At 35.2% G+C, this 27,291-nt stretch overlaps 1 protein-coding gene across 2 annotated transcripts in view; it reads left to right on the forward strand.

The window, feature by feature from the left end:
* SCARA3 (scavenger receptor class A member 3) overlaps positions 1-27,291 on the forward strand; it is a 74,151-nt gene that overhangs the window by 30,879 nt on the left and 15,981 nt on the right. For both annotated transcript variants that reach the window (XM_066594610.1, XM_066594605.1), the window contains exon 5: positions 1,462-2,505. In XM_066594610.1, coding sequence (XP_066450707.1) covers positions 1,462-2,505 — 1,044 coding nt within the window. The remainder of the gene's footprint in view (positions 1-1,461; positions 2,506-27,291) is intronic.

The raw sequence follows: 27,291 nt of genomic DNA on the forward strand, positions 1-27,291 counted from the left end.
TGTAAGCTATTATTGGCTGCAGAGGTCGGAGATAATGAGACTCATTAAGAAATGAGAGAAATACATCCAATTAAACGGCTGCAGTCGGCAAACACCATTATAGAGAAACATTACAGAAGAGTCAGAGAAAGGGCCAACACTGCCGCGAGGACAGCCAGGATGAAGAGCCAGGAGGTTTCTAGTATACGTTATGTTTCATTTCTCCACTATTGGTTGGATCTCACAAAAAGTACATCTCACCCCCTGAATATAAATACAGACCCCAGGCCAAACCCAGTAAAACAATACAGACCTCAGACTCCTCTTAAAGGGGTATTGACATCTTGGCCAATCATGGTTCAGAAGGCAAAACCACCATGTATGCCATGGCCATGAGAAGGGAAACAGCTTCTATGGGAGTTACCAAGTCGGCAAAGAACAGCCCAACCACCACATACAGCCAGGATGGGTGCTGGGGGACTCGGTTCTTGAGACCAGTGTGAGTTCTAGAGGTGGGACCCACTTTTTACGATTTTCATGGCTTGACTTGTAGAAAGTCTTGGTTGGGAATATCCTTTCAGTGGAAACCCCCAGATCAGACCCGCTTAATCCAGACCCATTTTATACAGACCCCTAGATCAGATACCCATTTAATACTGACCCCAGACCATCCTTTATATGTACCTCAAACCAGGTAGTCACCTCTTTCCATTTCTGCACACCACTTCTCACCTCCAGGTGCCACCACAGATAATGTGCACATGCTCGAAAGTGGTGAGTATAATTACACATGGAGAGTTGTCTGCACTTCTGAGAGTATGGAATATTTCAGACATTCCTGGAGAGGTTAGCAAGTATGCCATGCTTCACCCCCTTGTATCCTGCCTATTTACATGGTTCAGGAGAGCACCCAAAAGGGGTGTGGGGACACCTAGAAGGGGAGTAAAGAGACTTATAAGGCCATGCTAACTCCTCTGGGTAATTTAAGCAAATAAGGAAGATGGAAAAATACCACTGCAGCGCCACCTATTGGACAGCGGCATTCCTCACAAATCAATGTGACTTTTTAACAAGTCTTAACAATGATTGGGAATGGGAAACCAAGCCAGAGAACCATGCACATACAGCTGTTTCGGGGTGTTTGCCCTCATCTGTATGTGCATGGTTCTTTGGCTTGGTTTCCTATCCCCAATCATTGTTAAGACTTATTAGAAAGTCACATTGATTTGTAAGAAATGCTGCCGTCCAATAGGTGGCGCTGCAGAGGTATTTTTCCATCTTCCTTATTAACATGGTTCAGAAGTGATTTAGCCAATTTTTGATGCTTTTTACATGTTGCCATAGTTACATAGACCCAGATTTTTATAAGCCTGGAAAAACTGTACTAGAAGGCAACATTAATTAGTGATGTTTATGTAATTATCTCATTATTGGTTCCCTTAATAGCAGCAAATTTTAATAATTATGCTTTTGGATCATTAGACATGAAATCTGTTGGAAACTGCTCCTACTGCCATGACGCCACCTACTTGGGACAAGAGATCAGCAGACTTCATGGAGAACTGGAGGAGATACAGAAGATGCTCTTGGCCCAGGAGATGCAATTGGACAGAGCGTCCCAAAATCATCAGCAGCTCATAACTTTCAACAGTAAGATGGACAACCAGATAGAAAGGAGTAACTTTTCCCTTCAGCAGATCAATCAGACTTTGGGACTGTTCTTGTCGCAGGTGAAGGGATGGCAAGCTGCTGCCGCCGAGCTGGAGGCCTCTGTGAAAAATCTGGTTCAGGAGAGGTATGATATCACAGGCGCCATCCAGCAGATAAATTTTACTGTTGGGCAAACCTCGGAGTGGATACAAGTTATCCAGAGGAAGACCGATGAGGAAACGTTGACCTTGCAAAAAATTGTCACCGACTGGCAAAATTATAGCAAGATTTTGGGTGGGTTTAAATCGACGTCTACCAAAACCATCGACCTAGTAAGAAACATTCAAAGTAGCATCACAGCAACTGCCCAACGTATCACCATGAACACGGAAGTCATGCATGATCTGGTCCTACAAGTGATGGGCCTTCAGCTACAGTTAGATAACATTACGTCTTTCCTCGACGACCACGAAGAAAACATGCAAGATCTCCAGTATCATTCCAAGTACACGCAAAACAGGACTGTCGAACGGTTCGAGAGCCTGGAAGGCAGGATGTTCTCTCATGAAACTGAAATTGGGACCATATTCACAAATATCAACGCTACGGACAGCCACGTACACAGCATGTTGAAGTACCTGGATGACGTCAGGCTCTCTTGTACTTATGGGTTCAATTCTCATGCCGAAGAACTATATCACCTTAACAAGTCTGTCAGCCTCATGCAAGGGGCCACCGATTTGCTGAGAGAGAGGTTCAGTCTGATGAACGCCCGCCTAGATTTTGACATTAGGAACCTTTCAATGATCATGGAAGAAATGAAACTGGTGGATGTGAAGCATGGGGATATCCTCCAGAAAGTCACCATTGTGCAAGGTAAATGTGCTAAAGTTCTAGTTACTCTTAAAAAGGTTCTTCAACGCATTTCATGTCTTCAAGTCTGTTTGCTGTGAATACACTAGCTTGACCATATCTGTAGCAACCAGTGTGTCTTTAACTCAAAGCAGAAAGGGCATTGACAAATTGAGAATCAAGAAAGGGCAAGAAAGTTTAAAAGAATTTTCTGATCTTTTTTTTTAATGCCCCAGAATAGAAAATGGCAAATAAATAAATAAATAACCATTACTCACCCTTCCAGTGTGCTTTTGGTCTAATGCCACCCAACGGGGCCCATTCTGCTCCAGTCCCCTCTGAAACAGGAAGCAATTATGTTCAATGAAGGAAGCGTTTTCATAGAATCATAGAATGGTTTTCCATCACTTACATGACTGTTTCCGCCAATCGCTGACTACAACAGTCATGTGTGAATAAACGACACCTATGGTTCACATTTCTGTGCTGACTACTTTCTTAAGCCCATAGTACCTACAAATGAAGGTACTCTGATGCCCTAATTGTGGTGTACCTGGGCCATCAGTTGTAATATACTGTTGACATCCTACCACAATGATCAGGATCAGAGTTCTTTCTGATCCTGACCATTTATCAAATTAGATATTGCAGTCTAAGGGTGGACACTCACTGGCGTTTTTTTCTCCACTGCGCTGCGACAGTAATTGAAAAGTCTCGCAGCGCAGTGCGAGAAAAACGCTGGAACATCGCCAGTGTTTTCAATGGGGCCAGCGGCAGCAGCACTAGCCCCATTGAAAACATAGGGAGAATACAGATTGAAAACATAGGCAGCCAATTACAGATAGTGCTTAGCTATTCATTCAGCTAAGATAGTGCTATTCATGAATGGATAGCTAAACACTATCTGTAATTGGCTGAGCGCTCAGCCAATAGCTAAGCACTAGCTGCTATTGGCTGAGCCCTCAGCCAATCAGCACAGCCCTTTCAGGAGGCGGGTTTTTTTTTTTTTTTAAATCCCCACCTGCTGAAAGTGCTGGACAGCAGTGTCGGGGAGCCAGCCGGAGGACGCGTCTGAGGGGCGGAGAGGTGAGTAATTTTTTTTTTTTTCCACCACTTATTGATGATTTTCAGGATAGGGCTTCTATTTCAAGCCCTTCCCCGAAAATCATACTGCAGGGTTTGCTACAAACCACTGCTTTCAATAAGACTGGCAGCAGTGCCGATCCCATTGAAAGCAATGGAATAGCATGCTGCACTTCTGCACAGCTGTCACAGGTGTGGCAGAAGTCCGCGGCATTCTCCATATCTTTTCAATGGGGCTAGCGCTGCTGCCGCTGGCCCCATTGAAAAGACTGGCGATATGCCGGATCTATTTCGGCGTCTTTCTTGCGCTGCGAGGCGAGAGTTTTCACGTGCTCTCGCAGCGCAAGAAAGAAAATATCGCCAGTGGGTGTCAGCCCTAAGGGATTTGACAGAGAAATGGACTGTGAAAGATGCCGTAATTGGAGATGGCACCAATAAAGGGGTTAAAGGGGTATTCCCAAAGTTGACTTTTATCACCTATCAATATGATGGAAAAAAAAGTCTGGTGGGGTTCTCACTGCTGGGACTCCACCAATCACGAGAACAGGGATCTTGTATCCCCTCCTTCTCATTACTGTGGGCTCGCTGCACACACTCACAGTGGTATGGAGACTGAATGGAGTGATAGTCACGCATGCGCTGTTCCAATCCATTCATTTCAATAGGGCTTAGGGTAGTAGCGGAGTACCAGTACTTGGCTACCGTACCTCCAGCAGTCCCAATGAATGGCACTGTGCATGCTGGACCGCCACTCCATTCCATCTTCTCCTCACTATAGGGTGTAGAGTTAGCCCACAGTGAAGGGGAAAGGGGGGAGGGGGCACGGAAACCCTGTTCTTGGGAGCTCTTAGCAGCTATGAATAGATGAAAGTCAATTTTGGGATAACCCCTTTCAGGATTGTGTGCTCTGTCAGTGAGAGAGAACCACCATATTAAAAAAAGCCCTTCTCCTTGCATTAGGGTCTCCTCTAGAATATATTTAACATGAAAACCTGTTATTTTTAGTTTTTTGGAGCAGGCTGTTGTTTTACTTCATTAAACTTTTCTGATGTTAATTTCAGCTTTTTTGCCCCAGTAGGAGGACATGAAGTCGCAAACATTTGATCCCTTGTATATGCCTTGAAATACTCAACATTACTCCCCTGCAGTCATAATGGGGCAGATTTACTAATACTGTCTAATAGTCAGACAGCACAAACTTAGTCTTGACAGTCTTAAAATGACCCAGAACAGGCCAAAACAGTTTTTCACTAAGCCCCACCCCTTTGTCAGACAAGTTGTAAAAAGTGTCCTGGCTTTAAGGGGAATTCTTCTGTTCTGAGGGGGAGGGTTGGAAGCTGTAGCTAGGTTTGTCTTCATCCGGGGAAAAGGTTTATTTTGCTGCTGTAGCCCCATACCTAGATACCCTGGCCAAGACCAAGAAGCCTATTGGTTCCCCACCTGGCATCCAGGGCATATGCTATGGGAGCCCTCTCCCCTGGATGTGGAAGCTTTCCTCCTATTTAGAAAGCTAGTAGACAATTCTGGAGGATTGGCAGAAGGATTGTCATCTGCCGCCTAAACACCGGCCGGTAATTCTGTCCAAACACTGTTTCCTGTATTTATTTTTTTCCAGCTATATTAGTTGTTGGTAAAAAATAATTTGCTGCTGTGGGGCATCTCTAGCCGGGCAGCAACTCCGGGCAGCGCTATACAAAGAACACCCTGACTCCTCCCACAATACCTCCATTCTCGCAAGCAGCACAGGCGCTGGGGGGTGGGAGACAGGGTGTTCTATGGACAGAGCAGCGTGGTGTCTGTAAAGGGGCATTGGTGAGTTAAAGTAGTTGCTTATAGGGTTGTGCACCAGCTTCAGGTTCCAGGCCACTGAGGGGGGCATTATTACTATTAGAGCCACTAAGGTGAGGCATTCTTATTAGTTGAGGCCAATGATGGGGCATTTTTACAAGTTAGGGCCACTGGGGGTTACTATTACTGTTGGGGCTGCAAAGGGGTACTATTACTATTGGTGCCACTGAGGGAAGGCACTATTACAACTTGAGGCTATTGAGGGAGGCATATTTACCAGTTGGGACCACTAAGAGAGGCACTAATACTAGTTGGGGCTACTGAGGGAGGCATATTTACTAGTTGGTGCCACTGAGGGGAGGCACTATTACTAGTTGGGGCCACTGAGGGGGCACTATTACTAGTTAGGGCTACTGAGGGAGGCACATTTACTAGTTAGGGCCACTAAGAGAGGCACTATTACTATTGGTGCCACTGAGGGAAGGCACTATTGCTAGTTGGTGCCACTTAGGGGAGGAACTATTACTTGTTAGGGCTACTGAGGGAGGCACATTTACTAGTTAGGGCTACTGAGGGAGGCACATTTACTGGTTGGGGCCACTAAGTGAGGCACTATTACTATTGGTGCCACTGAGGGGAGGCACTATTACTAGTTGGTGCCACTGAGGGGAGGCACTATTACTAGTTGGTGCCACTGAGGGGAGGCACTATTACTAGTTGGTGCCACTGAGGGGAGGCACTATTACTAGTTGGTGCCACTGAGGGGAGGCACTATTACTAGTTGGTGCCACTGAGGGGAGGCACTATTACTAGTTGGTGCCACTGAGGGGAGGCACTATTACTAGTTGGTGCCACTGAGGGGAGGCACTATTACTAGTTGGTGCCACTGAGGGGAGGCACCATTACTAGTTAGGGCTACTGAGGGAGGCACATTTACTAGTTAGGCCACTAAGAGAGGCACTATTACTATTGGTGCCACTGAGGGAAGGCACTATTGCTAGTTGGGGACACTGAGGGGGCACTATTACTACCTGGGGCAGAAAGGGGAATCTGGTATCTATTATATGGTGAGTGCATTATTTAGAGGAATGGTAGAGCTGAGCTGCTGTACTGTATCTAAGCCTGCCATGGTATAGGAGTTGTCTTAAGGTGCATTCACACATGGAGGATTTACTGCGGACTTTCCACAGTGGAAAAATTAGAAGCAATTTGAAACGCCATGCTAATCACAGTAAAAAAAACGGGTGTGTTGAAGCAGCCTAAAATAAATAAATTCTTAAATCTTTATATACCCATTTTTGCAGCCCCCACAGCAAACTTGAGACCATTTAAATGCTTCTACTATATACTGCAATACCTAATTATTGCAGTATGTAGCGATTTTTGATGTTGCCTTTCAAGCCCTGCCATTATAAGCATCTATACATGGCAGGCCTGGAAGCCTTCAGTAGGCTTCGGGGTGTCTATGGGGAGTGGGAAGAGGTTTCCCCATTCACTGGCTGTTTAGACGCAAAGTTAGCTTTGACAACGGCATCTAAAGACTTAACTGCCGCGATCAGAGATTACGCTTCTCATGGCAGTTACCGTCAGCGGTCAGAAACAGCTGGTAGCCACTGGATATGGAGCAGACTCGGCTGCTGTGCTCATTCCACACACCCTTCATGATCACCCAATCTAAATTTACCAACTGCGGCATTGAAGGAGTTAAGACTGAAATCTCTCCATCCATAATATAAGAAATGTCCTATATAAAGTGTTTATCAGAGTTAAACAATTTACCAAACATTCTTGGACGGAGACTTGCCTCTCCATCCAACAAAACTGAGACCTCGCCTCCTTTTTTGAAAGACTCCAAGAAGATTCCGGATATTTCTTATCACTGCAAATTATTAGGATTTATGATGTTTTTCCAATTTCAACTACAACAATTCCCGAGCTGCAACATACAGGAAATAAACACTGACATCAGTGTGCGCAGCATAAACTGGCAGACCGTAAAAAGTGTCAGAAATTACTGAGCAAAACAGTAAGAAGCTGAGCAGGTCCCTCATAAAACAAGCCGGGTGACTCAGAACTCGACTCCACAAGTCGTTAACGCGTTCAGCGCTCACATCCACTGCTGGTGGGATAAATGACTTCCAAGTATGAAATCACTGCACAGAGTGGGAGAACAGGGAGGGAGAATTTATATTTTGCAAAGAACAAATATGTAAAATAAAATGTATAAAAACAATCAAATCCATCAAATTCAAAAAACGGCTTCCCCAGATAGCGCATGTATACGGACAGGAACATGGTGATACAGATATCTGCAGAATTATACATAATAGAGGAAAGCAGTGAGCCAGGAAGATGACACATAGTGTCTCTATGTACAAGAGTATAACTACTATAATACTGCCCCCTTATGTACAAGAATATAACTACTATAATACTGCTTCCTATGTACAAGAATATAACTACTATAATACTGCCCCCTATGTACAAGAATATAACTACTATAATACTGCTCCCATGTACAAGAATATAACTACTATAATACTGCCCCCTATGTACAAGAATATAACTACTATAATACTGCTCCTATGTACAAGAATATAACTACTATAATACTGCCTCTATGTACAAGAATATAACTACTATAATACTGCCTCCTATGTACAAGAATATAACTACTATAATACTGCCCCTATGTACAAGAATATAACTACTATAATACTGCCCCCTATGTACAAGAATATAACTACTATAATACTGCTCCTATGTACAAGAATATAACTACTATAATACTGCCCTCTATGTACAAGAATATAACTACTATAATACTGCCTCCTCTGTGCAAGACTATAACTACTATAATACTGCTCCTATGTACAAGAATATAACTACTATAATACTGCCCCTATGTACAAGAATATAACTACTATAATACTGCTCCCTATGTACAGGAATATAACTACTATAATACTGCCCCCTATGTACAAGAATATAACTACTATAATACTGCCCCCTATGTACAAGAATATAACTACTATAATACTGCCCTCTATGTACAAGAATATAACTACTATAATACTGCCTCCTATGTACAAGATTATAACTACTATAATACTGCCCCCTATGTACAAGAACATAACTACTATAATACTGCCCCCTGTGTACAAGAATATAACTACTATAATACTGCCTCCTATGTACAAGAATATAACTACTATAATACTGCCCCCTTATGTACAAGAATATAACTACTATAATACTGCTTCTTATGTACAAGAATATAACTACTATAATACTGCCCCCTATGTACAAGAATATAACTACTATAATACTGCTCCCATGTACAAGAATATAACTACTATAATACTGCTCCTATGTACAAGAATATAACTACTATAATACTGTCCCCTATGTACAAGAATATAATCACTATAATACTGCCCCCTATGTGCAAGAATATAACTACTATAATACTGCCCTCTATGTACAAGAATATAACTACTATAATACAGCCCCTATGTACAAGAATATAACTACTATAATACTGCCCCCTATGTACAAGAATATAACTACTATAATACTGCCTCCTAAGTACAAGATTATTACTACTATAATACTGCCCCCTATGTACAAGAATATAACTACTATAATACAGTTCCTATGTACAAGAATATAGCTACTATAATACTGCTCCCTATGTGCAAGAATATAACTAATATAATACTGCCCCCTATGTACAAGAATATAACTACTATAATACTGCCCTCTATGTACAAGAATATAACTACTATAATACAGCCCCTATGTACAAGAATATAACTACTATAATACTGCCCCCTATGTACAAGAATATAACTACTATAATACTGCCTCCTAAGTACAAGATTATTACTACTATAATACTGCCCCCTATGTACAAGAATATAACTACTATAATACAGTTCCTATGTACAAGAATATAGCTACTATAATACTGCTCCCTATGTGCAAGAATATAACTAATATAATACTGCCCCCTATGTACAAGAATATAACTACTATAATACTGCCCCCTATGTACAAGAATATAACTACTATTATACTGCTCCTATGTACAAGATTATAACTACTATAATACTGCTCCCTATGTACAAGAATAAAACAACTATAATACTACCACTATGTACAAGAATATAACTACTATAATACTGCCTCCTGTGTACAAGAATATAACTACTATAATACTGCCCCCTATGTACAAGAATATATCTACTATAATACTGTCCTCTATGTACAAGAATATAACTACTATAATACTACTCCTATATACAAGGATGTAACTACTATAATACTGCCTCCTAAGTACAAAAATATAACTACTATAATACTGCCCCTATGTACAAGAATATATCTACTGTAATACTGACCTCTATGTACAAGAATATAACTACTATTATACTGCCTCCTATGTACAAGAATATAACTGCTATAATACTGCATAGTCCCCAATGTACAAGAATATAACTACTATAATACTGCACCCTATGTACAAGAATATAACTACTATAATACTGCCCCCTATGTACAAGAATATAACTACTATAATACTGCTCCCTATGTACAAGAATATAACTACTATAATACTGCCCCCTATGTACAAGAATATAACTACTATAATACTGCCTCCTATGTACAAGAATATAACTACTATAATACTGCCTCCTATGTACAAGAATATAACTACTATAATACTGCCTCCTATGTACAAGAATATAACTACTATAATACTGCCCCCTATGTACAAGAATATAACTACTATAATACTGCCCCCTATGTACAAGAATATAACTACTATAATACTGCCTCCTATGTACAAGAATATAACTACTATAATACTGCCTCCTATGTACAAGAATATAACTACTATAATACTGCCTCCTATGTACAAGAATATAACTACTATAATACTGCCCCCTATGTACAAGAGCATAACTACTATAATACTGACTCCTATGTAAAGAATATAACTACTATAATATTGCCCCCTATGTGCAAGAATATAACTGCTATAATTATGCCTCCTATGTGCAAGAATATAACTACTATAATACTGCCCCCTAGGTACAAGAATATAACTACTATAATACTGCCCACTATGTAGAAAATTATTACTACTATAATACTGCTCCCTATGTACAAGAATATAACTACTATAATACTGCCCCCTATGTACAAGAATATAAATACTATAATACTGCCCCCTATGTACAAGAATATAACTACTATAATACTGCCTCCTATGTACAAGAATATAACTACTATAATACTGCCCCCTATGTGCAAGAATATAACTACTATAATACTGCCCTCTATGTACAAGAATATAACTACTATAATACAGCCCCTATGTACAAGAATATAACTACTATAATACTGCCCCCTATGTACAAGAATATAACTACTATAATACTGCCTCCTAAGTACAAGATTATTACTACTATAATACTGCCCCCTATGTACAAGAATATAACTACTATAATACAGTTCCTATGTACAAGAATATAGCTACTATAATACTGCTCCCTATGTGCAAGAATATAACTAATATAATACTGCCCCCTATGTACAAGAATATAACTACTATAATACTGCCCCCTATGTACAAGAATATAACTACTATTATACTGCTCCTATGTACAAGATTATAACTACTATAATACTGCTCCCTATGTACAAGAATAAAACAACTATAATACTACCACTATGTACAAGAATATAACTACTATAATACTGCCTCCTGTGTACAAGAATATAACTACTATAATACTGCCCCCTATGTACAAGAATATATCTACTATAATACTGTCCTCTATGTACAAGAATATAACTACTATAATACTACTCCTATATACAAGGATGTAACTACTATAATACTGCCTCCTAAGTACAAAAATATAACTACTATAATACTGCCCCTATGTACAAGAATATATCTACTGTAATACTGACCTCTATGTACAAGAATATAACTACTATTATACTGCCTCCTATGTACAAGAATATAACTGCTATAATACTGCATAGTCCCCAATGTACAAGAATATAACTACTATAATACTGCACTCTATGTACAAGAATATAACTACTATAATACTGCCCCCTATGTACAAGAGCATAACTACTATAATACTGACTCCTATGTAAAGAATATAACTACTATAATATTGCCCCCTATGTGCAAGAATATAACTGCTATAATTATGCCTCCTATGTGCAAGAATATAACTACTATAATACTGCCCCCTAGGTACAAGAATATAACTACTATAATACTGCCCACTATGTAGAAAATTATTACTACTATAATACTGCTCCCTATGTACAAGAATATAACTACTATAATACTGCCCCCTATGTACAAGAATATAAATACTATAATACTGCCCCCTATGTACAAGAATATAACTACTATAATACTGCCTCCTATGTACAAGAATATAACTACTATAATACTGCCCACTATGTACAAGAATATAACTACTATAATACTGCCCCCTATGTACAAGAATATAACTACTATAATAGTGCCCCTATGTACAAGAATATAACTACTGTAATACTGCCTCCTATATACAAGAATATAACTCCTATAATACTGCCTCCTATGTACAAGAATATAACTACTGTAATACTGGCTCCTATATACAAGAATATAACTACTATAATACTGCCCCCTATGTACAAGAATATAACTACTATAATACTGCCTCCTATGTACAAGAATATAACTACTATAATACTGCCCACTATGTACAAGAATATAACTACTATAATACTGCCCCCTATGTACAAGAATATAACTACTATAATAGTGCCCCCTATGTACAAGAATATAACTACTGTAATACTGCCTCCTATATACAAGAATATAACTACTATAATACTGTCCCCTATGTACAAGAATATAATCACTATAATACTGCCCCCTATGTGCAAGAATATAACTACTATAATACTGCCCTCTATGTACAAGAATATAACTACTATAATACAGCCCCTATGTACAAGAATATAACTACTATAATACTGCCCCCTATGTACAAGAATATAACTACTATAATACTGCCTCCTAAGTACAAGATTATTACTACTATAATACTGCCCCCTATGTACAAGAATATAACTACTATAATACAGTTCCTATGTACAAGAATATAGCTACTATAATACTGCTCCCTATGTGCAAGAATATAACTAATATAATACTGCCCCCTATGTACAAGAATATAACTACTATAATACTGCCCTCTATGTACAAGAATATAACTACTATAATACAGCCCCTATGTACAAGAATATAACTACTATAATACTGCCCCCTATGTACAAGAATATAACTACTATAATACTGCCTCCTAAGTACAAGATTATTACTACTATAATACTGCCCCCTATGTACAAGAATATAACTACTATAATACAGTTCCTATGTACAAGAATATAGCTACTATAATACTGCTCCCTATGTGCAAGAATATAACTAATATAATACTGCCCCCTATGTACAAGAATATAACTACTATAATACTGCCCCCTATGTACAAGAATATAACTACTATTATACTGCTCCTATGTACAAGATTATAACTACTATAATACTGCTCCCTATGTACAAGAATAAAACAACTATAATACTACCACTATGTACAAGAATATAACTACTATAATACTGCCTCCTGTGTACAAGAATATAACTACTATAATACTGCCCCCTATGTACAAGAATATATCTACTATAATACTGTCCTCTATGTACAAGAATATAACTACTATAATACTACTCCTATATACAAGGATGTAACTACTATAATACTGCCTCCTAAGTACAAAAATATAACTACTATAATACTGCCCCTATGTACAAGAATATATCTACTGTAATACTGACCTCTATGTACAAGAATATAACTACTATTATACTGCCTCCTATGTACAAGAATATAACTGCTATAATACTGCATAGTCCCCAATGTACAAGAATATAACTACTATAATACTGCACCCTATGTACAAGAATATAACTACTATAATACTGCCCCCTATGTACAAGAATATAACTACTATAATACTGCTCCCTATGTACAAGAATATAACTACTATAATACTGCCCCCTATGTACAAGAATATAACTACTATAATACTGCCTCCTATGTACAAGAATATAACTACTATAATACTGCATCCTATGTACAAGAATATAACTACTATAATACTGCCTCCTATGTACAAGAATATAACTACTATAATACTGCCCCCTATGTACAAGAATATAACTACTATAATACTGCCCCCTATGTACAAGAATATAACTACTATAATACTGCCTCCTATGTACAAGAATATAACTACTATAATACTGCCTCCTATGTACAAGAATATAACTACTATAATACTGCCTCCTATGTACAAGAATATAACTACTATAATACTGCCCCCTATGTACAAGAGCATAACTACTATAATACTGACTCCTATGTAAAGAATATAACTACTATAATATTGCCCCCTATGTGCAAGAATATAACTGCTATAATTATGCCTCCTATGTGCAAGAATATAACTACTATAATACTGCCCCCTAGGTACAAGAATATAACTACTATAATACTGCCCACTATGTAGAAAATTATTACTACTATAATACTGCTCCCTATGTACAAGAATATAACTACTATAATACTGCCCCCTATGTACAAGAATATAAATACTATAATACTGCCCCCTATGTACAAGAATATAACTACTATAATACTGCCTCCTATGTACAAGAATATAACTACTATAATACTGCCCCCTATGTGCAAGAATATAACTACTATAATACTGCCCTCTATGTACAAGAATATAACTACTATAATACAGCCCCTATGTACAAGAATATAACTACTATAATACTGCCCCCTATGTACAAGAATATAACTACTATAATACTGCCTCCTAAGTACAAGATTATTACTACTATAATACTGCCCCCTATGTACAAGAATATAACTACTATAATACAGTTCCTATGTACAAGAATATAGCTACTATAATACTGCTCCCTATGTGCAAGAATATAATTAATATAATACTGCCCCCTATGTACAAGAATATAACTACTATAATACTGCCCCCTATGTACAAGAATATAACTACTATTATACTGCTCCTATGTACAAGATTATAACTACTATAATACTGCTCCCTATGTGCAAGAATAAAACAACTATAATACTACCACTATGTACAAGAATATAACTACTATAATACTGCCTCCTGTGTACAAGAATATAACTACTATAATACTGCCCCCTATGTACAAGAATATATCTACTATAATACTGTCCTCTATGTACAAGAATATAACTACTATAATACTACTCCTATATACAAGGATGTAACTACTATAATACTGCCTCCTAAGTACAAAAATATAACTACTATAATACTGCCCCTATGTACAAGAATATATCTACTGTAATACTGACCTCTATGTACAAGAATATAACTACTATTATACTGCCTCCTATGTACAAGAATATAACTGCTATAATACTGCATAGTCCCCAATGTACAAGAATATAACTACTATAATACTGCACTCTATGTACAAGAATATAACTACTATAATACTGCCCCCTATGTACAAGAGCATAACTACTATAATACTGACTCCTATGTAAAGAATATAACTACTATAATATTGCCCCCTATGTGCAAGAATATAACTGCTATAATTATGCCTCCTATGTGCAAGAATATAACTACTATAATACTGCCCCCTAGGTACAAGAATATAACTACTATAATACTGCCCACTATGTAGAAAATTATTACTACTATAATACTGCTCCCTATGTACAAGAATATAACTACTATAATACTGCCCCCTATGTACAAGAATATAAATACTATAATACTGCCCCCTATGTACAAGAATATAACTACTATAATACTGCCTCCTATGTACAAGAATATAACTACTATAATACTGCCCACTATGTACAAGAATATAACTACTATAATACTGCCCCCTATGTACAAGAATATAACTACTATAATACTGCTCCTATGTACAAGAATATAACTACTATAATACTGCCTCCTATATACAAGAATATAACTCCTATAATACTGCCTCCTATGTACAAGAATATAACTACTGTAATACTGGCTCCTATATACAAGAATATAACTACTATAATACTGCCCCCTATGTACAAGAATATAACTACTATAATACTGCCTCCTATGTACAAGAATATAACTACTATAATACTGCCCACTATGTACAAGAATATAACTACTATAATACTGCCCCCTATGTACAAGAATATAACTACTATAATAGTGCCCCCTATGTACAAGAATATAACTACTGTAATACTGCCTCCTATATACAAGAATATAACTACTATAATACTGCTCCTATGTACAAGAATATAACTACTATAATACTGCTTCAATGTACAAGAATATAACTCCTATAATACTGCCTCCTATGTACAAGAATATAACTACTGTAATACTGCCTCCTATATACAAGAATATAACTACTATAATACTGCTCCTATGTACAAGAATATAACTACTATAATACTGTCCCCTATGTACAAGAATATAATCACTATAATACTGCCCCCTATGTGCAAGAATATAACTACTATAATACTGCCCTCTATGTACAAGAATATAACTACTATAATACAGCCCCTATGTACAAGAATATAACTACTATAATACTGCCCCCTATGTACAAGAATATAACTACTATAATACTGCCTCCTAAGTACAAGATTATTACTACTATAATACTGCCCCCTATGTACAAGAATATAACTACTATAATACAGTTCCTATGTACAAGAATATAGCTACTATAATACTGCTCCCTATGTGCAAGAATATAACTAATATAATACTGCCCCCTATGTACAAGAATATAACTACTATAATACTGCCCTCTATGTACAAGAATATAACTACTATAATACAGCCCCTATGTACAAGAATATAACTACTATAATACTGCCCCCTATGTACAAGAATATAACTACTATAATACTGCCTCCTAAGTACAAGATTATTACTACTATAATACTGCCCCCTATGTACAAGAATATAACTACTATAATACAGTTCCTATGTACAAGAATATAGCTACTATAATACTGCTCCCTATGTGCAAGAATATAACTAATATAATACTGCCCCCTATGTACAAGAATATAACTACTATAATACTGCCCCCTATGTACAAGAATATAACTACTATTATACTGCTCCTATGTACAAGATTATAACTACTATAATACTGCTCCCTATGTACAAGAATAAAACAACTATAATACTACCACTATGTACAAGAATATAACTACTATAATACTGCCTCCTGTGTACAAGAATATAACTACTATAATACTGCCCCCTATGTGCAAGAATATATTTACTATAATACTGTCCTCTATGTACAAGAATATAACTACTATAATACTACTCCTATATACAAGGATGTAACTACTATAATACTGCCTCCTAAGTACAAAAATATAACTACTATAATACTGCCCCTATGTACAAGAATATATCTACTGTAATACTGACCTCTATGTACAAGAATATAACTACTATTATACTGCCTCCTATGTACAAGAATATAACTGCTATAATACTGCATAGTCCCCAATGTACAAGAATATAACTACTATAATACTGCACCCTATGTACAAGAATATAACTACTATAATACTGCCCCCTATGTACAAGAATATAACTACTATAATACTGCTCCCTATGTACAAGAATATAACTACTATAATACTGCCCCCTATGTACAAGAATATAACTACTATAATACTGCCTCCTATGTACAAGAATATAACTACTATAATACTGCATCCTATGTACAAGAATATAACTACTATAATACTGCCTCCTATGTACAAGAATATAACTACTATAATACTGCCCCCTATGTACAAGAATATAACTACTATAATACTGCCCCCTATGTACAAGAATATAACTACTATAATACTGCCTCCTATGTACAAGAATATAACTACTATAATACTGCCTCCTATGTACAAGAATATAACTACTATAATACTGCCTCCTATGTACAAGAATATAACTACTATAATACTGCCCCCTATGTACAAGAGCATAACTACTATAATACTGACTCCTATGTAAAGAATATAACTACTATAATATTGCCCCCTATGTGCAAGAATATAACTGCTATAATTATGCCTCCTATGTGCAAGAATATAACTACTATAATACTGCCCCCTAGGTACAAGAATATAACTACTATAATACTGCCCACTATGTAGAAAATTATTACTACTATAATACTGCTCCCTATGTACAAGAATATAACTACTATAATACTGCCCCCTATGTACAAGAATATAAATACTATAATACTGCCCCCTATGTACAAGAATATAACTACTATAATACTGCCTCCTATGTACAAGAATATAACTACTATAATACTGCCCCCTATGTGCAAGAATATAACTACTATAATACTGCCCTCTATGTACAAGAATATAACTACTATAATACAGCCCCTATGTACAAGAATATAACTACTATAATACTGCCCCCTATGTACAAGAATATAACTACTATAATACTGCCTCCTAAGTACAAGATTATTACTACTATAATACTGCCCCCTATGTACAAGAATATAACTACTATAATACAGTTCCTATGTACAAGAATATAGCTACTATAATACTGCTCCCTATGTGCAAGAATATAACTAATATAATACTGCCCCCTATGTACAAGAATATAACTACTATAATACTGCCCCCTATGTACAAGAATATAACTACTATTATACTGCTCCTATGTACAAGATTATAACTACTATAATACTGCTCCCTATGTACAAGAATAAAACAACTATAATACTACCACTATGTACAAGAATATAACTACTATAATACTGCCTCCTGTGTACAAGAATATAACTACTATAATACTGCCCCCTATGTACAAGAATATATCTACTATAATACTGTCCTCTATGTACAAGAATATAACTACTATAATACTACTCCTATATACAAGGATGTAACTACTATAATACTGCCTCCTAAGTACAAAAATATAACTACTATAATACTGCCCCTATGTACAAGAATATATCTACTGTAATACTGACCTCTATGTACAAGAATATAACTACTATTATACTGCCTCCTATGTACAAGAATATAACTGCTATAATACTGCATAGTCCCCAATGTACAAGAATATAACTACTATAATACTGCACTCTATGTACAAGAATATAACTACTATAATACTGCCCCCTATGTACAAGAGCATAACTACTATAATACTGACTCCTATGTAAAGAATATAACTACTATAATATTGCCCCCTATGTGCAAGAATATAACTGCTATAATTATGCCTCCTATGTGCAAGAATATAACTACTATAATACTGCCCCCTAGGTACAAGAATATAACTACTATAATACTGCCCACTATGTAGAAAATTATTACTACTATAATACTGCTCCCTATGTACAAGAATATAACTACTATAATACTGCCCCCTATGTACAAGAATATAAATACTATAATACTGCCCCCTATGTACAAGAATATAACTACTATAATACTGCCTCCTATGTACAAGAATATAACTACTATAATACTGCCCACTATGTACAAGAATATAACTACTATAATACTGCCCCCTATGTACAAGAATATAACTACTATAATAGTGCCCCCTATGTACAAGAATATAACTACTGTAATACTGCCTCCTATATACAAGAATATAACTACTATAATACTGCTCCTATGTACAAGAATATAACTACTATAATACTGCCTCCTATATACAAGAATATAACTCCTATAATACTGCCTCCTATGTACAAGAATATAACTACTGTAATACTGGCTCCTATATACAAGAATATAACTACTATAATACTGCCCCCTATGTACAAGAATATAACTACTATAATACTGCCTCCTATGTACAAGAATATAACTACTATAATACTGCCCACTATGTACAAGAATATAACTACTATAATACTGCCCCCTATGTACAAGAATATAACTACTATAATAGTGCCCCCTATGTACAAGAATATAACTACTGTAATACTGCCTCCTATATACAAGAATATAACTACTATAATACTGCTCCTATGTACAAGAATATAACTACTATAATACTGCTTCAATGTACAAGAATATAACTCCTATAATACTGCCTCCTATGTACAAGAATATAACTACTGTAATACTGCCTCCTATATACAAGAATATAACTACTATAATACTGCTCCTATGTACAAGAATATAACTACTATAATACTGCCTCCTATGTACAAGAATATAACTACTATAATACTACCCCCTATGTAGAAGAATATAACTACTATAATACTGCTCCCTACGTACAAGAATATAACTTATACAATACTGCTCCTGTGTACAAGAATATAACTACTATAATACTGCCCTCTATGTGCAAGAAAATAACTACTATAATACTGCCCCCTATGTACAAGAATAAAACTACTATATTACTGCCTCCTATGTAGAAGATAACTACTATAATACTGCCCACTATGTACAAGAATATAACTACTATATTACTGCCTATGTAGAAGAATATAAATACTATAATACTGCCCCCTATGTACAAGAATATAACTACTATAATACTACCCACTATGTACAAGAATATAACTACTATATTACTGCCTCCTATGTAGAAGAATATAAATACTATAATACTGCCCCCTATGTACAAGAATATAACTACTATAATACTGCCTCCTATGTACAAGAATATAACTACTATAATACTGTTCCTATGTACAATAATATAACTACTATAATTCTGCCCTCTATGTACAAGAATATAACTACTATAATACTGCCCCCTATGTACAAGAATATAACTACTATAATACTGCCCCCTATGTACAAGAATGTAACTACTATAATACTGCCCCTATGTACAAGAATATAACTACAATAATACTGCCCCTATGTACAAGAATATAACTACAATAATACTGCCCCCTATGTATAAGAATATAACTAATATAATACTACCCCTTATGTACAAGAATATAACTACTATAATACTGCTCCTATGTACAAGAATATAACTACTATAATACTGCCCCCTATGTACAAGAATATAACTACTATAATACTGCCCCCTATGTACAAGAACATAACTACTACAATACTGCCCCCTATGTACAAGAATATAACTACTATAACACTGCCCCCTATGTACAAGAATATAACTACTATAATACTGCTCCTATGTACAAGAATATAACTACTATAATACTGCCTCCCATGTACAAGAATATATCTACCATAACACTGCCTCCTATGTACAAGAATATAACTACTATAATACTGCTCCTATGTACAAGAATATAACTACTATAATACTGCCCCCTGTGTACAAGAATATAACTACTATAATACTGCCCCCTATGTATAAGAATATAACTACTATAATACTGCCCCCTATGTACAGGAATATAACTACTATAATACTGCCTCTATGTACAAGAATATATCTACTATAACACTGCCTCCTATGTACAACAATATAACTACTATAATACTGCCCCTATGTACAAGAATATAACTACTATAATACTGCTCCTATGTACAAGAATATAACTACTATAATACTGCCTCCCATGTACAAGAATATATCTACTATAACACTGCCTCCTATGTACAAGAATATAACTACTATAATACTGCTCCTATGTACAAGAATATAACTACTATAATACTGCCTCCTATGTACAAGAATATAACTACTATAATACTGCTCCTATGTACAAGAATATAACTACTATAATACTGCCTCCTATGTACAAGAATATATCTACTATAACACTGCCTCCTATGTACAAGAATATAACTACTATAATACTGCTCCTATGTACAAGAATATAACTACTATAATACTGCCTCTATGTACAAGAATATAACTACTATAATATTGTTCCCTATGTACAATAATATAACTACTATAATACTGCCTCCTATGTACAAGAATATAACTACTATAATACTGCCCCCTATGTACAAGAATATAACTACTATAATACTGCTCCTATGTACAAGAATATAACTACTATAATACTGCCCCTATGTACAAGAATATAACTACAATAATACTGCCCCCTATGTATAAGAATATAACTACTATAATACTGCCCCTATGTACAAGAATATAACTACTATAATACTGCTCCCTATGTACAAGATTATAACTACTATAATACTGCTCCTATGTACAAGAATATAACTACTATAATACTACATACTCCCCTATTTACAAGAATATAACTACTATAATACTGCCCCCTATGTACAAGAATATAACTACTATAATACTGCCCCTATGTACAAGACTATAACTACTATAATACTGCCCCCTATGTACAAGAATATAACTACTATAATACTGCCCCCTATTTACAAGAATATAACTACTATAATACTGCTCCTATGTACAAGAATATGACTACTATAACACTGCCTCCTGTGCACAAGAATATAACTACTATAATACTGTCTATGTACAAGAATATAACTACTATAATACTGCCCCTATGTACAAGAATATAACTACTATAATACTGCCCCCTATGTACAAGAATATAACTACTATAATACTGCTCCTATGTACAAGAATATGACTACTATAACACTGCCTCCTGTGCACAAGAATATAACTACTATAATACTGTCTATGTACAAGAATATAACTACTATAATACTGCTCCTATGTACAAGAATATGACTACTATAACACTGCCTCCTGTGTACAAGAATATAACTACTATAATACTGCTCCTATGTACAAGAATATAACTACTATAATACTACTCCTATATACAAGGATGTAACTACTATAATACTGCCTCCTAAGTACAAAAATATAACTACTATAATACTGCCCCTATGTACAAGAATATATCTACTGTAATACTGACCTCTATGTACAAGAATATAACTACTATTATACTGCCTCCTATGTACAAGAATATAACTGCTATAATACTGCATAGTCCCCAATGTACAAGAATATAACTACTATAATACTGCACTCTATGTACAAGAATATAACTACTATAATACTGCCCCCTATGTACAAGAGCATAACTACTATAATACTGACTCCTATGTAAAGAATATAACTACTATAATATTGCCCCCTATGTGCAAGAATATAACTGCTATAATTATGCCTCCTATGTGCAAGAATATAACTACTATAATACTGCCCCCTAGGTACAAGAATATAACTACTATAATACTGCCCACTATGTAGAAAATTATTACTACTATAATACTGCTCCCTATGTACAAGAATATAACTACTATAATACTGCCCCCTATGTACAAGAATATAAATACTATAATACTGCCCCCTATGTACAAGAATATAACTACTATAATACTGCCTCCTATGTACAAGAATATAACTACTATAATACTGCCCACTATGTACAAGAATAGAACTACTATAATACTGCCCCCTATGTACAAGAATATAACTACTATAATAGTGCCCCCTATGTACAAGAATATAACTACTGTAATACTGCCTCCTATATACAAGAATATAACTACTATAATACTGCTCCTATGTACAAGAATATAACTACTATAATACTGCCTCCTATATACAAGAATATAACTCCTATAATACTGCCTCCTATGTACAAGAATATAACTACTGTAATACTGCCTCCTATATACAAGAATATAACTACTATAATACTGCCCCCTATGTACAAGAATATAACTACTATAATACTGCCTCCTATGTACAAGAATATAACTACTATAATACTGCCCACTATGTACAAGAATATAACTACTATAATACTGCCCCCTATGTACAAGAATATAACTACTATAATAGTGCCCCCTATGTACAAGAATATAACTACTGTAATACTGCCTCCTATATACAAGAATATAACTACTATAATACTGCTCCTATGTACAAGAATATAACTACTATAATACTGCTTCAATGTACAAGAATATAACTCCTATAATACTGCCTCCTATGTACAAGAATATAACTACTGTAATACTGCCTCCTATATACAAGAATATAACTACTATAATACTGCTCCTATGTACAAGAATATAACTACTATAATACTGCCTCCTATGTACAAGAATATAACTACTATAATACTACCCCCTATGTAGAAGAATATAACTACTATAATACTGCTCCCTACGTACAAGAATATAACTTATACAATACTGCTCCTGTGTACAAGAATATAACTACTATAATACTGCCCTCTATGTGCAAGAAAATAACTACTATAATACTGCCCCCTATGTACAAGAATAAAACTACTATATTACTGCCTCCTATGTAGAAGATAACTACTATAATACTGCCCACTATGTACAAGAATATAACTACTATATTACTGCCTATGTAGAAGAATATAAATACTATAATACTGCCCCCTATGTACAAGAATATAACTACTATAATACTACCCACTATGTACAAGAATATAACTACTATATTACTGCCTCCTATGTACAAGAATATAACTACTATAATACTGCCCACTATGTACAAGAATATAACTACTATAATACTGCCCCCTATGTACAAGAATATAACTACTATAATAGTGCCCCTATGTACAAGAATATAACTACTGTAATACTGCCTCCTATATACAAGAATATAACTACTATAATACTGCTCCTATGTACAAGAATATAACTACTATAATACTGCCTCCTATATACAAGAATATAACTCCTATAATACTGCCTCCTATGTACAAGAATATAACTACTGTAATACTGGCTCCTATATACAAGAATATAACTACTATAATACTGCCCCCTATGTACAAGAATATAACTACTATAATACTGCCTCCTATGTACAAGAATATAACTACTATAATACTGCCCACTATGTACAAGAATATAACTACTATAATACTGCCCCCTATGTACAAGAATATAACTACTATAATAGTGCCCCCTATGTACAAGAATATAACTACTGTAATACTGCCTCCTATATACAAGAATATAACTACTATAATACTGCTCCTATGTACAAGAATATAACTACTATAATACTGCTTCAATGTACAAGAATATAACTCCTATAATACTGCCTCCTATGTACAAGAATATAACTACTGTAATACTGCCTCCTATATACAAGAATATAACTACTATAATACTGCTCCTATGTACAAGAATATAACTACTATAATACTGTCCCCTATGTACAAGAATATAATCACTATAATACTGCCCCCTATGTGCAAGAATATAACTACTATAATACTGCCCTCTATGTACAAGAATATAACTACTATAATACAGCCCCTATGTACAAGAATATAACTACTATAATACTGCCCCCTATGTACAAGAATATAACTACTATAATACTGCCTCCTAAGTACAAGATTATTACTACTATAATACTGCCCCCTATGTACAAGAATATAACTACTATAATACAGTTCCTATGTACAAGAATATAGCTACTATAATACTGCTCCCTATGTGCAAGAATATAACTAATATAATACTGCCCCCTATGTACAAGAATATAACTACTATAATACTGCCCTCTATGTACAAGAATATAACTACTATAATACAGCCCCTATGTACAAGAATATAACTACTATAATACTGCCCCCTATGTACAAGAATATAACTACTATAATACTGCCTCCTAAGTACAAGATTATTACTACTATAATACTGCCCCCTATGTACAAGAATATAACTACTATAATACAGTTCCTATGTACAAGAATATAGCTACTATAATACTGCTCCCTATGTGCAAGAATATAACTAATATAATACTGCCCCCTATGTACAAGAATATAACTACTATAATACTGCCCCCTATGTACAAGAATATAACTACTATTATACTGCTCCTATGTACAAGATTATAACTACTATAATACTGCTCCCTATGTACAAGAATAAAACAACTATAATACTACCACTATGTACAAGAATATAACTACTATAATACTGCCTCCTGTGTACAAGAATATAACTACTATAATACTGCCCCCTATGTACAAGAATATATTTACTATAATACTGTCCTCTATGTACAAGAATATAACTACTATAATACTACTCCTATATACAAGGATGTAACTACTATAATACTGCCTCCTAAGTACAAAAATATAACTACTATAATACTGCCCCTATGTACAAGAATATATCTACTGTAATACTGACCTCTATGTACAAGAATATAACTACTATTATACTGCCTCCTATGTACAAGAATATAACTGCTATAATACTGCATAGTCCCCAATGTACAAGAATATAACTACTATAATACTGCACCCTATGTACAAGAATATAACTACTATAATACTGCCCCCTATGTACAAGAATATAACTACTATAATACTGCTCCCTATGTACAAGAATATAACTACTATAATACTGCCCCCTATGTACAAGAATATAACTACTATAATACTGCCTCCTATGTACAAGAATATAACTACTATAATACTGCATCCTATGTACAAGAATATAACTACTATAATACTGCCTCCTATGTACAAGAATATAACTACTATAATACTGCCCCCTATGTACAAGAATATAACTACTATAATACTGCCCCCTATGTACAAGAATATAACTACTATAATACTGCCTCCTATGTACAAGAATATAACTACTATAATACTGCCTCCTATGTACAAGAATATAACTACTATAATACTGCCTCCTATGTACAAGAATATAACTACTATAATACTGCCCCCTATGTACAAGAGCATAACTACTATAATACTGACTCCTATGTAAAGAATATAACTACTATAATATTGCCCCCTATGTGCAAGAATATAACTGCTATAATTATGCCTCCTATGTGCAAGAATATAACTACTATAATACTGCCCCCTAGGTACAAGAATATAACTACTATAATACTGCCTCCTAAGTACAAAAATATAACTACTATAATACTGCCCCTATGTACAAGAATATATCTACTGTAATACTGACCTCTATGTACAAGAATATAACTACTATTATACTGCCTCCTATGTACAAGAATATAACTGCTATAATACTGCATAGTCCCCAATGTACAAGAATATAACTACTATAATACTGCACCCTATGTACAAGAATATAACTACTATAATACTGCCCCCTATGTACAAGAATATAACTACTATAATACTGCTCCCTATGTACAAGAATATAACTACTATAATACTGCCCCCTATGTACAAGAATATAACTACTATAATACTGCCTCCTATGTACAAGAATATAACTACTATAATACTGCATCCTATGTACAAGAATATAACTACTATAATACTGCCTCCTATGTACAAGAATATAACTACTATAATACTGCCCCCTATGTACAAGAATATAACTACTATAATACTGCCCCCTATGTACAAGAATATAACTACTATAATACTGCCTCCTATGTACAAGAATATAACTACTATAATACTGCCTCCTATGTACAAGAATATAACTACTATAATACTGCCTCCTATGTACAAGAATATAACTACTATAATACTGCCCCCTATGTACAAGAGCATAACTACTATAATACTGACTCCTATGTAAAGAATATAACTACTATAATATTGCCCCCTATGTGCAAGAATATAACTGCTATAATTATGCCTCCTATGTGCAAGAATATAACTACTATAATACTGCCCCCTAGGTACAAGAATATAACTACTATAATACTGCCCACTATGTAGAAAATTATTACTACTATAATACTGCTCCCTATGTACAAGAATATAACTACTATAATACT

Source organism: Eleutherodactylus coqui, chromosome 1, assembly GCF_035609145.1.
Source record: "Eleutherodactylus coqui strain aEleCoq1 chromosome 1, aEleCoq1.hap1, whole genome shotgun sequence".
Lineage (NCBI taxonomy): Eukaryota > Metazoa > Chordata > Amphibia > Anura > Eleutherodactylidae > Eleutherodactylus > Eleutherodactylus coqui.